This window comes from Pelodiscus sinensis, chromosome 8, assembly GCF_052426305.1.
Source record: "Pelodiscus sinensis isolate ZL-2025 chromosome 8, ASM5242630v1, whole genome shotgun sequence".
Lineage (NCBI taxonomy): Eukaryota > Metazoa > Chordata > Testudines > Trionychidae > Pelodiscus > Pelodiscus sinensis.
This window is the reverse complement of record NC_143059.1, coordinates 40,134,145-40,152,371: the sequence shown is the minus strand read 5'-3', so window position 1 is coordinate 40,152,371 and position 18,227 is coordinate 40,134,145. Positions and strand designations below refer to the sequence as shown.

Genomic DNA, 18,227 nt, shown 5'->3' with positions numbered 1-18,227 from the left:
AGAAGCCAGGTAGGGGAACATTTTCTCGGGGTGGCAGTGACACCATGCACTTTGTGAAGACCTGGGGGACCATGGAAAGACCAAAGGGTGGGCCATAAACTGGTAATGGCCCTGGCCCCCCGTAAAGCGGAGGAACTGCCGGTGGTGAGGTACAATGGAAATATGGAAGTAGGCATCTTTTAGATTGAGGCAGCATACCAGTCTCTGGGGGTATGTCTACACTAGAAAGTTAGTTCGAACTAACGGACGTTAGTTCGAACTAACTTTCCTATGCGCTACACTAGCGCTTCGCTAGTTCGAATTTGAATCGAACTAGCGGAGCGCTTAGTTCGAACTAGGTAAACCTCATTTTACGAGGACTAACGCCTAGTTCGAACTAGCTAGTTCGAACTAAGGGCTGTGTAGCCCTTTAGTTCGAACTAGTGGGAGGCTAGCCCTCCCCAGGTTTCCCTGGTGGCCACTCTGGCCAACACCAGGGAAACTCTATGCCCCCCTCCCGGCCCCGGACCCCTTAAAGGGGCACGGGCTGGCTACGGTGCCCGTGCCAGGTGCAAGCCTGCCAGCACCCAGCTAGCAGACCCTGCACCTGGCACGGCACAGAGCCACCCACCCGATGCCCCCCAGCCCACCCCCTCTTGCCGGGACCAGGCTGGCGGCTCCCGGGAGCTTGCCCTGGACCGCAAGAGGCGGGCACCTTCCTGGGCTAGTGCGGACATCGTGGTCCTCGTCCACGATCTCCGCACTAGGCACAGGAAAGTGGCTGTCTAGGGCAGGAGAGCTGCCAGCCTGGCCACCCAGGACCAGGTGTGCATGAAAATCAAGGGGGTCCACTGAGACCCCCGACACTGAGCCCTGAGCTTACAATGGCCGTACTGGGTCAGACCAAAGGTCCATCTAGCCCAGTAGCCTGTCTGCCAACAGCGGCCAACCCTAGGGACCCTGGAGGGGATGGACCGAAGACAATGACCAAGCCATTTGTCTCGTGCCATCCCTCTCCAGCCTTCCACAAACTTTGGGCAGGGACACCACTCCTACCCTCTGGCTAATAGGACTCCATGGCCCCAACCTCCATGACTTTATCTCACTTCCCTTTAAACTCTGTTCTAGTTGTAGCCTTCACAGCCTCCTGCAGCAAGGAGTTCCACAGGTTAACTATTTGCTTTGTCAACAACAACAACAACTTTCTCTTACTAGTTTCAAGCCTGCTACCCATTCCTTTCCTTTGGTGTCCTCTAGTCCTTCTTTATGGGAACTCAGGAAGAACTTTTCTGAATGCACCCTCTCCACCCAACCCCTGCTTTTAGAGACCTCTATCCTGTCCCCCCTCCGTCTCCTCTTTTCTAAGCTGAACAGTCCCAGTCTCTGTAGCCTTTCTTCATCTGGGACCTGTTCCCAACCCCTGATCATGTTAGTTGCCCTCCCCTCTCCCAGCCTTTCTCTTCCCCTCTCCCACCTCCTTTTCCCAGTGTCCCCCAGTTTTTTTCAATAAAGACAGAGTCAATGTTGGAAGAAACGTTATCTTTATTTTGTACATCAATAAGAAGAGGGGCTAGGGAAGGGTAAGTGGAAGGAGGTGAGGGAGGAATGGGGTACGAGCCCCCGATGGGGAGGACTGGGCTGGCTCTGCGGGCTTCTGGGGGTGGAAGCTCTCCTGCAGCCCCCCAATTACTCCCTCTCCCCAGATGGCAGCCTGCGGCAAGTGCAGCCGGGCTGATGGCCGAGTGGTGTGATGTGCCCAGTGTGGGCACTCAGGGCACTCCAAGCCAGAACTTCTTTGGAAGCGGGGCACCCCTTAGAACTGTGTGTCCGGGGTGGGGGTCGGGACCCTTTAAGCGCAGCCCTCGGCTAGCCTGAGACAGCATCTCCATGCTCTAAGTCCTCCTTTTATGCCCTGCCGGCACTGCTTCCGGCCATCCTTAAGCCCTGTTCAGAGTCCACTCAATGTGGACTTACTAGTTCGAACTAGCAAAACGCTAGTTCGAACTAGTTTTTAGTTCTAGACGCGTTAGTTCGAACTAGCTTAGTTCGAATTAACTAATTCGAACTAAGTTAGTTCGAACTAGCGCTGTAGTGTAGACGTACCCTGGGAGTTGAGGAAGTAATGACAGATGCCAGTGTCACCATCTTGAACTTGGCCTTGGCGATAAAGGCATTGAGGTCCGGCATGGAACAGAACTCACCTTTGGCTTTGGGGACCAGGAAGTACCAGGAGTACAAGCCCCTGCCCAAGAACCTTGGGGGAACCACTTCCACAGCCCCATAGGGTGAGGAGCTAATGAACCTCCTCCCAGAGAAGAAGCTTGTGAGAGGGGTCCCTGAAGAGGGACAGGGCAGAGGGAAAGGGAATGGCGTATCCCCTTCCTATTGTTTCTAGGACCCAATGGGCCAAGGTAATGGATTCCCAGGCCCAACAGAAAGGGAATAGGCAGTCCCAAAAAGGGGAGGAGGGGGGGGGGGGGAATGCGGCTGGTAAACTGTGCTTGGGTGTACCCTCAAAACCTTAGACGGGGCCCTCAGGGCCTACTGGGTGGACCCTGACCTTAGTCATGGGCTGGCCAGGAAAGACATCTGCCATTTCTTCAATTGACGTTTCTATTGCTGCAATGGGAGAAGTCTGGGCTCATGTTCTGCTAGGACAACCTAGCGGTATTTCTGCCTGACAGGGAGCACTGCTGGGTAGCGGGGCTTGCATATACCCCGGGACTTTAACGTGGCCTGGGTATCCTGGAGGCCGTGCAGACATTGGTCGGTCTGCTCAGAGGAGAGAGACAGCCCTCAAAAGGAAGGTCCTGAATTGTGTTCTGGAGCTCAGGAGGCATTCTGGACCCCTGCAGCCAAGAGCTGTGCCATAAAACCATCCCCATGGCCATAAACTGGGCAGATGCATCAGCCACATCAAGGGCAGCCTGGAGGGCGGTCCAAGAGACCACCCTGCCATCTTCCGTGAGGGTTCTAAACACAGGCCGAGAGTCCCTAAGGAGCACTTATCCATGGATGCCAGGTGTTATACGCATAGTGAGACAGCAGAACCTGCTGGTTCGCTATACGGAGTTGAAGACCCCCGGATGCATAGGCCTTCTTGCCGAAGAGGTCCATTTTCTTGGCATCCCTACTCTTGGAGCCCGGCTGCTGTTGATGTGTGGAAGCGTTGCGGTGCAGCGACCGGTGGTGAGAATAGGACTAGTGCCAGGACCTGGATCCCGTGGATAACCATGCTAACTCTGCCTTGGAGTACTTGACTGACTCAAGGGTTGACTAGGGTGGAGTGGAGGCGATCGCAGCCAGTGATCTACCTGTTGGGGCATGCCGGGCCATTGACTCTGGCTTGCCCCGATGCTGGGGAGGAGGGGGAGGCATGGCTGGTGCCGGTTGGCCCAGTGGGGAAGGGCCGGCAGCTGCAGAGCTCAGTGCTGCACTTGGTACTGCTTGAGGACCTTGTACCAGTGCTGGAGCACAGGCTGGGGTTGAGGCTGCCGCCAGTGCCGAAGCTAAGGGCTGTGCTGTGCCTGGTGTCTTGGCACGGACCAGATTGGTTTTTGCCCGACTGCGATGGTCCAGGCGCAGCACTCAAAAGTACCGAGTGCCCCACTTGAGAGTGTATGGAGGGCATGCACCTTGGAGGTAACCTGCCCCTGCTAGACCTCCTCTTCTGGGGCACCGGGGACTGAGACCGGTGCTGAGGCCTACGTGGTGCCAGGGAGGCGTGGGGATGGCCTGGTGCCTTTTGCATCGAGGCCGGTGGGCTCTGGGTCACTGGATCCAGGTGCAAAGCTGCCTCCATAAAGTATAATCTTCAAGCACAATTCTCTCTCGCTTTGTGCGCAGCTTGAAGGCCTTACAGACAAATGGACCTCACCAAGGCACTTAAGGCAGGCAGAATGAGGGTCTCCACAGGGCATAGGCCTCTGGCACTTCTGGCAGAGCTTGAAGCCCTACCCTTCAGTCTTTAGCAGAGGATATAACAATTAACAGCTACTTAAGAAGCTAGTAAGACTAATAAACTGTGAAACTCTAACAAAGAACTCTATAACACTAGGTAAACTGCTAAAGGGCACTTGTAGAAGCATGTTCCAATGGCCATCACAAGTGGTAAGAAGAACTGAAGGGGTTGAGGGCCAGCAGGGGTATTTATTGGCTGGTATAGCGGTGCCACTCCAGGGGGCTCCCTTGCTGGCCCAACAGTGAAGTGAAAAATTTCCGATGACACATGCTCCCTGCATGCGCACACCAAAATGGAATGGACACGAGCAATCACTAGAAGAATCCCTATTAGCTGATTAAAATCAGATTTAAATCACAACTCTGAGTCCCCCTCATTTCAAGTTTTCCTATATGATCCCTCAAGCTCGTCTTCTCTTTTTTTGCTTTATGTTTTTATCCTCTTGTCACACTCCGGATGCACACTCAATTTCTCCTTATTCACTTCACCTTTTGCTTCAAACTTGTCTTTCTCTGTGAAACCTGTTTATGTATTTCTCAGGCCAAATCTGTTTTTCTGTATATTTATCTTAGATTTCTCTATGGATCAGGGCTCTTTCTTTTTTGTGTTTTGTAATGTATAATGTAAGTTTATGGTGCTCACTCATTAAAACTACAGAAAGTACTTGATTGTAAATTACTTGCAACTGAAAGGTTGAGAGCATAGCTATAATTTAAGAACTACAAAAACGTGAATGGTACCTTCAGAATACTGTATCTGTTGAAGACTCCACCAGCATGCCCACCATCTCTGTGTTCTCGTACCGTACTCTGCATCTGAAGAATAAGAATTTTAAGGTTGTACATTTTTTGACAGTATTTCTAAATATTTTGTAATAATCTAACCAGAAAATCCCTTGTAGTGGGTCAGTATGGCCTCCCGCTGACCTGGACTATTACACCACTATTAGCTAAAAATTGGTTCTGGATCCATAACAAAGCTGGATTCACTTAGAGCTCACAGCTTTCCCTATGAATATCAGTATCTTCAGCTCCTAGCTGTAACTGCCAGTCTAAAGCAGCTAGAGGAGGAGCAACATTTTTGTGTGCGCGTTTCTGCATGTGCATGCACACCCCCCACCTGGAAGAGGACATATTGTGTCTCGCATATTTCCCCATCTCCTACCCCAAACACGAGGGGGACACGTTTTCAGGAAAAGCTGCCTGAAAGGAAGCTTCCTAGCTGCCTCTGGAGCCTGGACCAGACTGAACAGCTGGAGTCAGAACTGAATTTTGTTCAGAGTTACAGACAACCTCCATTCCCAAGATTAGGGAACAGTATAGTTGATTAGCCGATAACCAAAAGCTTATCAGTTAATGCTCTAGACCTGTGGTCACCAACCCGTCGATCGTGATCGGCTGGTTGATCCCAGGGGTTCGACCAGTCAATCGTGAAGTTTTCAGGGGTCCGCTCACTCCCCCACACTCCTGTCATGATGATGAGGGTTAGTCAGCAGCCTGGGGATTAAGGGGTTAACTACACCTAGCCAGGTGGAGTGGTCAATAGGAATGTAGGTAGGACTTTCAAACTGGGACAAAGGAATTTGGGTTTTTCCCTCTTGTCTCCGGGAGTCCTCTGCAGCTACAGAGAGGGACAACCACGTCTCTCTCTCTCTCTCTCCAAGAAACAATTCTTCACTTTCTGTAAGTAAGGTAAAGTTTAGATAATTTCGTTAGGCTTTATTGTTTTAAGGGTTGGGTATAGGATCTGATATCTGGCACTGCTTAAGAGAGGTTTGGCTTTTCTTTTTAACTAAGCTCTAGCCCATGGTATAATTCCTCCATGAGTATATTATGTTAATATTCTATCTAGTCTTTATGCTTGCAACAGGAATATTGTTGTAATAATAAAAGTTCTTCCTTTTCTTTGTATTAACATGGCACTGGTTAATTGTGTGCCCTGATTTTTATTTTAGGGGTGAGATTTCCCAAATGATCTTTCCCCTGATTTCTTTATTAACATTTGGGTGGTGGCAGTGGAAGTTTTTATTTCCAAAAATCTAGGGTTTTAAGATTTTGGGGGAAGTTTTATACCAAAGCCTGGTAGATAAGGCTTTGGGGGTACACCTGCTGGCCTCCACTTCTGCATTTATCATGCCAGAGTGGGGAAGGAGACATGACAATCCCCAAGAACCACCCCACGCTGACTACCTCCAGCGACAATGGAGATAGTGTGGGCTTCCTGCGGGGTGGGGGTGAGGGTGGGAGGGACTTCTGCAGCTGTGCACCAGGTCCAGGAAGTGTGCAGGGTACTCTTCCCCTCTCCCCAAACAGCTGGTGCCATACCTGAAACACCAGGTTCATCTCGCACCAGGGACTTCCTTCCCCCTGCTGCCTTCTGGGGGTAGAGGGGGGAGTCGTCCTGGGACTGCGCCAGCTCCAACTGCTCAGACACTGCATGCTCTGCTCCTCACGACAGTGCATGTTGCCTGAGCAGTTGGAGCTGGCGCAGTCTGGGACTCCTATTCCCTCACCCTTCCCTCCCCGCACAGGAAGGCAGCGGGGGAAGGAAGTACCTGGCGCGCAATGGACTGGCGTTTCAGGTATCGCACTGGCTGTTTTGAGGGGAGGGGAGCAGCCTGCACACTTCCAGGGCGCAGCTACAGGATCCGCAGGTACTGGCCCAAGCTGTCCCTGTCCCCTCCCCCTGCCTAGAATCCCATGAGTACCCTGCATCCTGCCTTAGCCCCCACCAGCCCCCAGCCTCCACCAGCCCCCTGCCTTAGCAAACTACCTCAACCCCCACCAGCTCCCTGCTCCTGCCCAAACCACACCAGCACCTTGCCCCTGCTCCCTGGCCAGACTCCCAGGAGCACCTTGCTCCTGCCCCTTCCCTCCTGGCCAGACACCTACTCCCAGCTTGCTCCTGTAGCCAAGATGCTGTATCTCCATCCCTATCCCACTCACTGGCAGCCCCATCCCACACACTGGATTCCTCATTTTTTGCCCCATTTCAGATTGTAGAGGGATCCACAAATGCCACTAACCCTGAAACCCATAAAAGTTAATCTGGCTTGGGCCTGGAGTGCCAGGGGAGTGTCTCAGTTGGGGCCACATCAGCGAGGCTTGGGGGTTTTTAGAGGGGTTGGTTTTTTTTTGCATCTCACTTGCGTGGCTCAGACTAACTTTTCTGTGGGTCAGTGACCCCCACTCAAAACAGGTTCCCTGCCACTCTCATAAATAAAGACAACCCTGAAAATTTTTGACAATCATAGAACCATAGAGCTGGAAAATACCTTAGAAGGTCATCAAGTCCAGCCCCCTGCTCTAGGCAGGACCAATCCCAACTAAATCAACCCAGCCAGGGCTTTGTCAAGCCGAGACTTAAACAGTGCTAGGGATGGAGACTCCACTACTTCCCTAGGTAACCCATTCCAGTGCTTTACCACTCTCCGGCTGTGTCTACATTGGCACCCTTTTCCGGAAAAGGGATGCTAATGAGACCAGTCGGAATTGCAAATGCCCTGGGGATTTAAGTTTTCCCCGCGGCATTTGGATGAACATGGCTGCCGCTTTTTTCCGGCTCGGGGCTTTGCCGGAGAAAAGCGCCAGTCTAGACAGGTATCTTTCGGAAAATAAAGCCTTTTCCGGAAGATCCCTTATTCCTACTTAAAATCAGGAATAAGGGATCTTCCGGAAAAGGCTTTATTTTCCGAAAGATACCTGTCTAGACTGGCGCTTTTCTCCGGCAAAGCCCCGAGCCGGAAAAAAGCGGCAGCCATGTTCATGCAAATGCCGCGGGGAAAATTTAAATCCCTGGGGCATTTGCAATTCCGACTGGTCTCATTAGCATCCCTTTTCCGGAAAAGGGTGCCAATGTAGACACAGCCCCCTAGTGAAATAGTTTTTCCTAATATCCAACCTGGACCTCTCCCACCACAACTTGAGACCATTGCTCCTTGTTCTGCCATCTGTCACCACTGAGAACAGCCTCTCTCCATCCTCTTTGGAACCTCCCTTCAGGAAGTTGAAGGCTGCTATCAAGTCCCCCCTCACTCTTCGCTTCTGCAGACTAAACAGACCCAACTCCCTCAGCCTCTCCTCATAGGTCATATGCTCCAGCCCCCTAATCATTTTGGTTGCCCTCCGCTGGACCCTCTCCAATGCGTCCACATCCTTTTTGTAGTGGGGGGCCCAGAACTGGACGCAATACTCCAGATGTGGCCTCACCAGAGCCGAATAAAGGGGAATAATGACATCTCTGGATCTGCTGGCAATGCTCCTCTTAATGCAACCTAATGTGCCATTAGCATTCTAGGCTACAAGGGCACACTGTTGACTCATAGCCAGCTTCTGATCCACTGTAACCCCCAGGTCCTTTTCTGCAGAACTACTATTTAGCTGGTTGGTTCCCAGCCTGTAACAATGCTTGGGATTCTTCTGTCCCAAGTGCAGGACTCTGTACTTGTCCTTGTTGAACCTCATCAGATTTCTTGTGGCCCAATCCTCCAATTTGACTAAGTCACTCTGTACCCTGTCTCTGCCGCCCTCAAGCATATCTACCTCTCCCCTTAGCTTAGTGTCATCTGCAAACTTGCTGAGGGTGCAATCCATCCCCTCATCCAGGTCATTAACAAAGATATTGAACAAAACCGATCCTAGAACCAAACCTTGAAGCACTCTTCTAGAAACCGACCTCCATCCTGACATCGAGCCGTTGATAACTACCTGCTGGGCCCGGCCTTCTAGCCAGCTTTCTATCCATCTTACCGTCCATTTATCCAATCCACATTCCCTTAAATTGCTGGCAAGAATACTGTGGGAGACCGCATCAAAAGCCTTGCTAAAGTCAAGGTATATCCCATGTCCACATAGCCAGTTACCTCATCATAGAAGCTAATCAGATTGGTCAGGCACAACTTGCCCTTTGTGAATCCATGCTGACTATTCCTAATCACTTTCCTCTCTTCCAAGTACCTCAAAATAGATTCCTTAATGATCCCTTCCATGATTTTTCCAGAAACCGAGGTAAGACTGACCGGCCTATAGTTCCTTGGATCATCCTTCTCTTTTCTGAAGATGGGCACTACATGTGCCTTTTTCCAATCATCCGGGATCTCTCCCGATCTCCATGACTTTTCAAAGATAATGGCCAAAGGCTCCTCAATGACATTTGCCAACTCCCTCAGTACCCTTGGATGCATTAAGTCCGGACTCATGGATTTGTGTACGTTTAGCTTTTCTAAATAGTTCCTAACCTGTTCTTTACCCACCATGGGCTGTCCATATTCATCCCGTCTTGCGTCACTTAGCGCATTAGTCTGGGAGCTGACCTTGTCCATGAATACAGAGGCAAAGAAAGCATTGAGAACGTCAGCTTTCCCCACATCATCTGTCACTAGGTTACCTCCTTCATCCAGTAGGGGCTACACACCATCTCTGAACACCGTCTTCTTGTTAACATGCCTGTAGAAACCTCTCTTTCTATCCTTCACATCCTTTACCAGTCGCAATTCCAATTGCGCTTTCGCCTTCCTGATAACCCCCCCTTCCCCCCCGGCATTCTGAGCTATACATTTAAACCTCTCCCTGGTCATCTGTCCAAGTTTCCACTTTTTGAAAGCTTCCTTTTTGTGCTTAAGTTCATCAAGGATTTCCTCTGTAAGCCAATCCGGTCTCCTACCATGTTTCCTCTCTTGCTATGCATTGGGATGGTTTCTTTCTGTGCCTTCAATAAGGCTTCTTTAAAATACTGCCAGCTGTCCTGGACTCCTTTCCCCTTCATGTTAGCATCCCAGGGGATTCTGCCCATCAGGTGTCTGAGGGACACTGTTTTTCTGAAGTTCAAGGTGTGTATTTTACTATTCTCTTTTCTTCCTTTGGTCACGATCCTGAAATCTACCATCTCATGATAACTGCTTCCTAGGTTGTCACCCACCTCAGCTTCCCCTATTAGTCCCTCCCTGTTTGTGAGCAGAAGGTCAAGCTGCGCACGTCCCCTGGTCGGATCCTTCAGCACTTGTACCAAGAAGTTATCCCCAACGTTCTCCAAAAACTGCCTGCCTGTGTACTGCCGTATTGGTTTCCCAACAGATGTCAGGGTGATTAAAGTCCCCCATGGAGGAGTTACACCATGGGCTAGAACTTAGTTAAAAAGAAAAGCCAAACATCTCTTAAGCAGTGCCAGATATCAGGCCCTATACCCAACCCTTAAAACAATAAAGTCTAACGAAATTATCTAATATTAATCAATCAATCAATCAATCAATCACACACACACACACACACACACACACACACACACACACCAACCTCCCTGTCCTGAGCTTCTCATCCCCAAACTCCTGCACCCCCCCAGTCAGTCTTGTGCCACAACACTTCTGCACCATCTACACACTGTAAATCTGTGTCCTGAGGCCATCATACTCCCAACTTCCCTGCCCTGAACCCCACATACACCCCAACCCAAACTCCTGCACCCTCATATCCACAGGCCTGTGGCTTGCTCAGCACCCCAACCCTCTACCTGAGCCCAACACTCCCCAGCCTGGAGCCCCCTCCCCGAGCCAGCATCCCCTTCTCCACCTCATCCTGCATCCAGATTCCCTCCCAGAGCTTGTACTTCTCACCCCTTCCCACACCCAAATCCCTTACTCCCACCCCAGAGCCCACACCTCCTGTCTCAACCCAGTGAGTGTGTAAGGGCTGGGGATAGTAAGTGATGGAGAGGAGATGAGCAGAGAGGGCAGGGCCTCAAGGAAGGGGTGGGGTAGATCTTGGCTTGTCCTGACATTTAAAAAGTGATCGAGTGTAAAAAGGTTGGAGACCACTGCTCTAGACTACATGCATTTCCCACCACCTTCCCAGCACATTTTTAGCAGCCTGGCCAGCAGCCTACCCCCGCTGCAGCTCTGCATTTAAAATATATTAGGAGCCAGGCGAGCAGGCAGTCCGGTTTAGTTCCAGATTGCACTGGATCCAGGAGCTCACACACCTCCTCGACAGGGGCTACTGGCAACCTGCGCTACTGCATCTATCAGAGGCAACAGTGTGGGAGGACAGGCACCTGGTCTGCAAAGGGAGCTTGTTTTTAAACTGCCCCCCCTTGCTAATCAGCTCCTACTTGGCACCACCTACTGCTGCCAGTGGCAGGGACTCCTTGGAAGTGGGGCTGGAGCGCACCGGCTGCCGGCCCCACCCCCGGGGACTATAGAATAGTCGAGTAAACGATAAGAATTCATGAAGTTAATGGTCTATTCAATTAACCAATATTTAACATCCCTAGCAGAGATGTCTGTAAATCTGAGGTTCTATTGTATGCTAAGTTGTGGATATGTTGTGCACAGGTCGTAATAGGACAGCACTGATAAGGAAAACAGAATATGTCCACTATGTTCAGCAATATTTGAGTCTTATATTAATAAATAATCTACTGGAACTCATGTGTCTACCCATATATGACAATGCCAAAAAAATTTAAACACTAGGGAGCAAAACATACCTCCTCTTCCACTGACTGAAATTCCTTATCATCAGGGGAGAGATCTATGAGAATTGTTCCACTACCGGAAGTATTCAAAGTCAGATATGGGTTAAGACCTAGAAATGCAATGAACATATGTGTTTCAGAAACAGAGAACAAAAATTAAAAAACACAGGCCTTGCTCAATTTTGCAGTAATAAGCATGTGGAAGACGTCATACCACCATATACAGACAAAGATCAAGAAAAGGGGAACATTTGTTGTTTTAAAATTTTATTAACTTTCAATTTAAGTCTCATTTCTGGCAAGGTTTTGGGATCTTAAGTTTTAATTTTTTAAAATATTTTGAGTCACCATTTTAATTCTGCTCCTCTGAAAATATCATACAGGATGCTAATTTTTTGGCCTCTGCTTCCAAACTAAACACAGACAGAACCTACAGTCCATAATGGCAGTAGTGGTAGTCGGGGACAAAAGTCAACTTCCCCTTCCCACAAGTGATGATGAACCATCCAAGAACTCTAATTGCCAACCCTGAAACATTCCAGTCTGTTTCTAAGTACTAAGTAAAGGATCCCTAAAATATTAGGCCAGTCACCTAACACTTTATAGAAAAATCATGCCTCAAAAGACAGACTTGCAATATAGGTATCTGTGACCTAAACAGAAACCCCTCCAAACGCTCAGCGGTGGCAAGGGAAAGCATGCCTGACTTCTGCAAGACTTGTTTTCCCATTTACCAGTAAGATATTTTACACAGAGTGTGTCTGGACTACAGGGTTTTTTCGAAAAAAGTGGCTTTTGAAAAAACTTCCTGTGTATAGACTGCTGTCGTGTTTTCAAAATTAAATCGAAAGAATGTGGTGTTTTTTTGGACCGCGGTAAACCTCTTTTTACGAGGAAGAACGCCTTTTTTTGAAAGTGCTCTTTTGAAAAAAGCCATTCTTGAATGAAAAAAGGGCTTTTCCGAAAGAGAGCATCCAGACTGCCTGGGTGCTCTTTTTTGAAAAAGCAGCTCACTTTTTCGAAAAGTGGTTGCAGTCTAGACGCTCTCTTTCGAAAAGAGGCTTTTTTGAAAGTTTTTTTTTTTTTTAAAGAGGTTCAACAATTTTTTTATAAGAAAAATATTTAAAACTTCATTTATCATTTTTAAGGGAAAGGACACAGCTCATGTTGCTCTGAAAAGTGAATTATTATTTACTATCTGTATTGTCTTAGCACATAGGAACCCAAGTCACAGATCAGAATCCCTTTGTGCTAGGTGCCGTACAACAACAAATAGATGGTCCCTGCACCAAAACACAAAGTTCTCTAAATCTACAATCCAATTAATGAAGTAAACATAGATCATGACTATGATACAAAAGTTAAATTGGAGTACCAGTATTCATGACAATTTATACCAATAGTGAAAGCTTCTCACTCAAGCTTCAAGTTCAAAGACAGTGTAGCATATACTGGCAATAAGCATACAGGTTGAACCTCTCTAGTATGACACTCTCAGAACCTGACCAGTTCTAAACTGGAGAATTTACTGAACCACAGGAATCCAATATTATCTAGCAGCATTACTCACTTCCGCTGCATACCGAGCTCTTAGAAGACATTTAGGGATAAATTACAGCTAAATAATAAGCCTAGAACACCAACAAACAGGATTGCTAGCTGTAAATAAATGTTATGTGATCAAAGGAAACTTGGCCACATCCATGATAAGTGGACATCTGTCTGACTAAAATCATGCCAGACCATGGACTTTGCCAGACCAGAGTGTGTCGGAACTAGAGAGGTTCAACCTGTACAAGGAATCGCATTAGCAGCTCTAACATATGATTTGGAACAAAATTGGTATGCTTTATAAAAGTGAACTCTATAAACACTTCAGTAATTCAATAAAAATATACCTTGCTGTCCAGAGATCAATCTCTCAACTCCTTTAATGATTTTATGCCTATGTCCATAAGCATTGATACCAATTTCCTTTAACTCTTTGTGGCCCATTTCAACCAATACATCCAGTGTTATCTAAAGCAAAGTGCAATATAATTTGTTTAGATTGTTATATACATTTTAATAAAAAAACATGATAAATATTTCATTAAAAAGATCAATTATAATCTCAGAAATAAAATAAAATTAGGCTATAAAATAGAATGGCATGGAGACATGCAAGCCATAAAACAAGTGAAAATATTTTATAAGTATATTAAATTAAAATTAGATTAATGGTAACAAAAGTAATATCCTGAATGTTTTAATATGACATTTCATCCTTGGCTTTGTGTCTACTGTATTTCTTGGCAAGAACTACTGCTTTTGAATAGCATAAAACATGCTACAACTCGTAGTAGAACTGCTGCCATCTTCCCCTTTTTTTGTTCATCACATTGCATGACCCTACATAAAAAAGCAGTCCAGTGGTACTTGCAAGAGTCACTTCTCTAACTGGGGAATTTCACTTGCAGGATATATTACCAAGCTAAGAAAACAGCCTACACATTTAAAATTACTACACAATTTCATATTGTTCACTTTCTACTGACTTCATCTGTGCTAAAACAACAGAAAGAGGAACTTAACCTGTAGGTCTTAAACTGCCACTGCTACCCCTCTTCTCAATTAAAGATGCCCACTACAGGTTGGACTGACACCGCTCTCCCCACTTCCTGGCTTTTCCCACTGCCCAACTGAGCCGCGAACCAGCTCCTGGCCCCTCCCAAGCCCAGCTGAGCCATGCACTGGCTCCTGGCACTCTCTCACAGCACAGCTGAGCCACACACACTTCCTGCCTCCCCGACTCTTGCAGCTCAGCTGAGCTATGTGCTGGCTCCTCGTTTCCCCCTCCCAGCCCATGTGCAACTCCCGGCTCCCCCCTCCTAGCCCAACTGAGCCACGTGCAGGCTCCCAGGCCCCTGCCTACCCTGCAGCATGCCAGGACTTTCTAGTCATTGAACATCCATGGTCATGCTGGAACCACCGATGTTGCCAGACCAGATAATCCCAGATATCAAAGGTGCAACTGGTAGTAGAATTTTCTAGCCCAATATTTGTAAACAGTTACTCACCTGCTCCCTCTCAAATATTTCAATCAGATGTTCAAGTCCAAGATTCCTCACAAACTGATTAATGCTAAAATCTACACCTGTAACTGAATATAAAGAATAGACATGTTGCTTTCACATTTGTATGATCTACAACATAATATATCCCTTACTTACATTTCTGCAATAAGGGAAAACAAAATAATTTTTAAGAAACTTGGTAATAGTAAGAAAAATATTTAAGTTACTAATACAATATACTTTTATATTACTGTTTCGGTGGCACCTATAACACTCTGGTCTCTTTCTAAAAATACATGGTCCCTGGTCTCCAAAACGAGTAAGTGTTTAGCTACTAGTACAGCAGTAAGAGTCTATCTGGAAAAAATGCCCGAAGACCAAGATGTCCAAAAGCTCAGAAGTTATAAATGTTTGGGTTTTTTGGCTACATGTTCCTTATTAAACCATACTTGGAAACAGGAATAATAACAGAAGGCAAAGGGGGTTAATGAGTAAACTGAAAATTCTAGTAAGAACTTATGAGTACCCATAAAACTCTCACTATATTAGGTAATATGAAAATTAGGTGATATGAAAATTATTTTTCAACACAATTGTGTTTTATTTAACTTTCTATAAACTGCTCAAGCAGTATTTTCACACCTGCAATTAGAATAAAAGAAAACCTCACCTTTCTTTTTCTCTAAAACAGTTGCTCCCTCTGAACTACTTGTACCAACAATTGAAGGGAGTTCAGAAAAGCTACCAGATAAGTTGTCAAGGCTACTGGCAGCAGACAGAGTGGATGGGCTGGATGGAATGGGAGACAGGGAATCAGCTGTAGGTCCCGTGGTTTGAGATACATTTATAACTTGAGGTTTGTAACAAGATGGCAAGGCAGAAGGAGGCATAGCAGCTGTCAACAGTGTATTAATGTCATCTGCCTAAATATCAAAAGACAGTTTATTAAAATGGAGGAAGCCTTCCATGCAAAGATATTTTCTGGAATAAAGGTAATTAAATACTCGAGAAAATTAAGCTCAAAGCCATATTGAACATATTCATAAGTCTAATACAAACATCTGAACAAATTTAAACGCAAGCTTTCACTTAAACAAGATTTTAAAAATGTTCAAAATGAAAACTGTAATACATCTATGTTTTGATATTTGTAACTTGCAACTTTTTTCCAAACAGGCAAACCAAAACTCATTACTAGTTTACTTTAGAAAGAAGAAATCTCAGTTTGAAGCAAGATGATCCATTCAGTATTACTTTGAAAATGTGAAGCTTTTGATTGTATTATAATAATCTAAAACAAAACCTTAAACAACCAGGTTAAGTTTATAAAACAAGGTTATTATAATGTCAGACTAAATTTAATCTCTAAAGCAGTTTTTTGTGGTCAAATATTACATTAGCCAGTCAAATAGGTAGATCAGGTATCCAAAGTAAAATTAAAAAATGATTGTCTATTCTGGAATAAATCAATGTTTGTTTTCTCTCTATCAGGTTGTTAGAAGATATTTCATGCCACCTTGTTCAAGAAAACAGAGAAAGGTGATGTATGTGGGTGTAATGGCTTGCCTAACCAAGCATTCAAAAACCAAAAACAGCCAAGAAACCAAAGTTTATAAATTTCGCACAAACTTCCAATTTCGTACTTTGAAAAAAGAAAGTGTTTAAAAAGTCTTATAGAAACCAGGAGCACAATCACTAACTGCAACGAAGCACAGATTTCTACAAAGATCCCATCACTTACGGTGACCAGGTCTAATGGTGTTTGTCCTTCCTGGTTTTTCAGAGTAGGATCAGCACCATGTGCCAACAACAAGGCACAAAGCTGTGTCCTTCCTTTCTGGGCTGCTTCATGCAAAGGTGTGAAAGCCCATTTGTCCGTAGCATTCACACACGCATTATACTTTATAAGTAAGGCTGCTACATCTACATGCTGGAAAATAAAATATCCTGTTACATTCTGAGATGTTAGTTTAATATACTATAACACTCAGAATTATTAATTCACCCTTTTTGTAACTCACTCTGGATTTTCTACAGTAAGAAGAGTAAATACTAATAAAATAGTAGACACTATTCTGAACTAAATGTATCAAGATATAATTGAAATCACTTTATTTTGTAAAACAGACCAAACCAGAATTCCAAATACAAACTCCTTTGAATTAAAGGGAAGCTAGAGGAGGGCTTGAATTCAAATTGCCAAATCTGAAAGCACCCCAACTATTTTGATTCCAGGTTGCACCCAAACACAGAAGGGCCCTATTTCCTGCTTTGGGTTCACAGATGTCTGAAATCTCACAAGATCACCCGCAGATCTGGAAGTGAAATCTTTACTAGAGAAGTTCTACTAACATAGATGTGTGAAAAGCTATTTTACAGGACATCTTTTAGTCTGCTTATTTTTATAATTTTTGAATGAACTCTCTCAGTGCAACGATTCCCAACAGTAATTTTACAATTTTAAAATCTTTGCTTCTGCAGTCAGTCAATTGAATTTGATCTACAATTATAATTTAAGTAATTCCAATTAGCTGATATTATAACACAATGACAAAAGCTTTTTAGAGGTGGTTAGGCTCATAGAGTTTTTTCAGAAGTTTCAAATTGTTCCAGCCCCCCCACCCCCAAGTTAGAGATAATTACCCCATAAGATGCAGCATTATGTAGAGGAATCAACCCTCCTTTATCCTGTGCATTCACATCAGCTCCATGCTGTAACAGGTATTCTGCAACCTCCAAATTGTTCCAGCCCCCCCACCCCCAAGTTAGAGATAATTACCCCATAAGATGCAGCATTATGTAGAGGAATCAACCCTCCTTTATCCTGTGCATTCACATCAGCTCCATGCTGTAACAGGTATTCTGCAACCTCCAAATTATTGTAACCAGCTAACCAGCAGTTAAGGAAGGAAGGAAAAGAAAAACAGTCAGAATAATTATCCTGATTAAATACAATTTTTATTTTTAAATCCTATCTGAGAAAAAAAAATCTGCAATTAGCCAAATTGTGCTATGCTGTGTGAAATCATGTACTACCACTATGGAACAAATGACTCCTACATATTCAATTCCACAATCAATGCCACTTATTTGCAAGGAGAACTCCAGTTCTACATTTTTTTTTAATATTTCAAATGTTTAGGCAAACATTCTCAAACTCAACAACTTTACCTGAAAATAAATGCATTGTCTGCATCTAGACATTTAGCATTGAGTATTAAGATTTTCCAAAATAAAAATTAATGGATTTCAAACCAATCCAGGCCTCTAAAATATAGACATTACTGTGGCATCAACAGTACTGATGAAAAATTTAAATTCTTCATTTACAAAAGGTATATTTCTAATGGCGTGAGCAATTAAATAGAAAATTTCAATAAGCATCTTCGTTCTGATGACTAGAACATTCTCTGTTTCCATTCCTGACAAAAACAACCCACTTTCACACCCTTCTTTGTCTCTTTTCACCAGTCAGGCTATGTCTAGAGTAGACTATGGAGTTTTGTCGGAAAAAACTTGAGTTACGTCCACACTTCAAGTGCCATCTATCGACAGCAAATCAAAAGAAGAGAGGGCTTTTTGCGCAATTGGTAATCCTCATTCTACAAGGAAGAAGCATTGTTGCGAAAGAGCTCTTTCGCAAAAAGGTGTGTGGGGACACGGAAGAGGTAGCTTTTTTGGAAGAAGAGGGAAGAAAAAGCACAAATGTCATGGTGGCCATTCTGTCCATACCACTACTTACATGAGATAGCACACAAACTGCC

At 45.4% G+C, this 18,227-nt stretch overlaps 1 protein-coding gene across 1 annotated transcript in view; it reads right to left on the bottom strand.

The window, feature by feature from the left end:
- The window catches only part of TNKS2 (tankyrase 2), an 89,906-nt gene that overhangs the window by 11,781 nt on the left and 59,898 nt on the right, over positions 1 to 18,227 (bottom strand). Inside the window, exons 17-23 of the mRNA XM_075935130.2 lie at positions 17,243 to 17,352; positions 16,205 to 16,393; positions 15,134 to 15,386; positions 14,467 to 14,549; positions 13,306 to 13,426; positions 11,420 to 11,517; positions 4,681 to 4,755 (exon numbers count right to left, since the gene is read on the bottom strand). Coding sequence (XP_075791245.2) covers positions 4,681 to 4,755; positions 11,420 to 11,517; positions 13,306 to 13,426; positions 14,467 to 14,549; positions 15,134 to 15,386; positions 16,205 to 16,393; positions 17,243 to 17,352 — 929 coding nt within the window. The remainder of the gene's footprint in view (positions 1 to 4,680; positions 4,756 to 11,419; positions 11,518 to 13,305; positions 13,427 to 14,466; positions 14,550 to 15,133; positions 15,387 to 16,204; positions 16,394 to 17,242; positions 17,353 to 18,227) is intronic.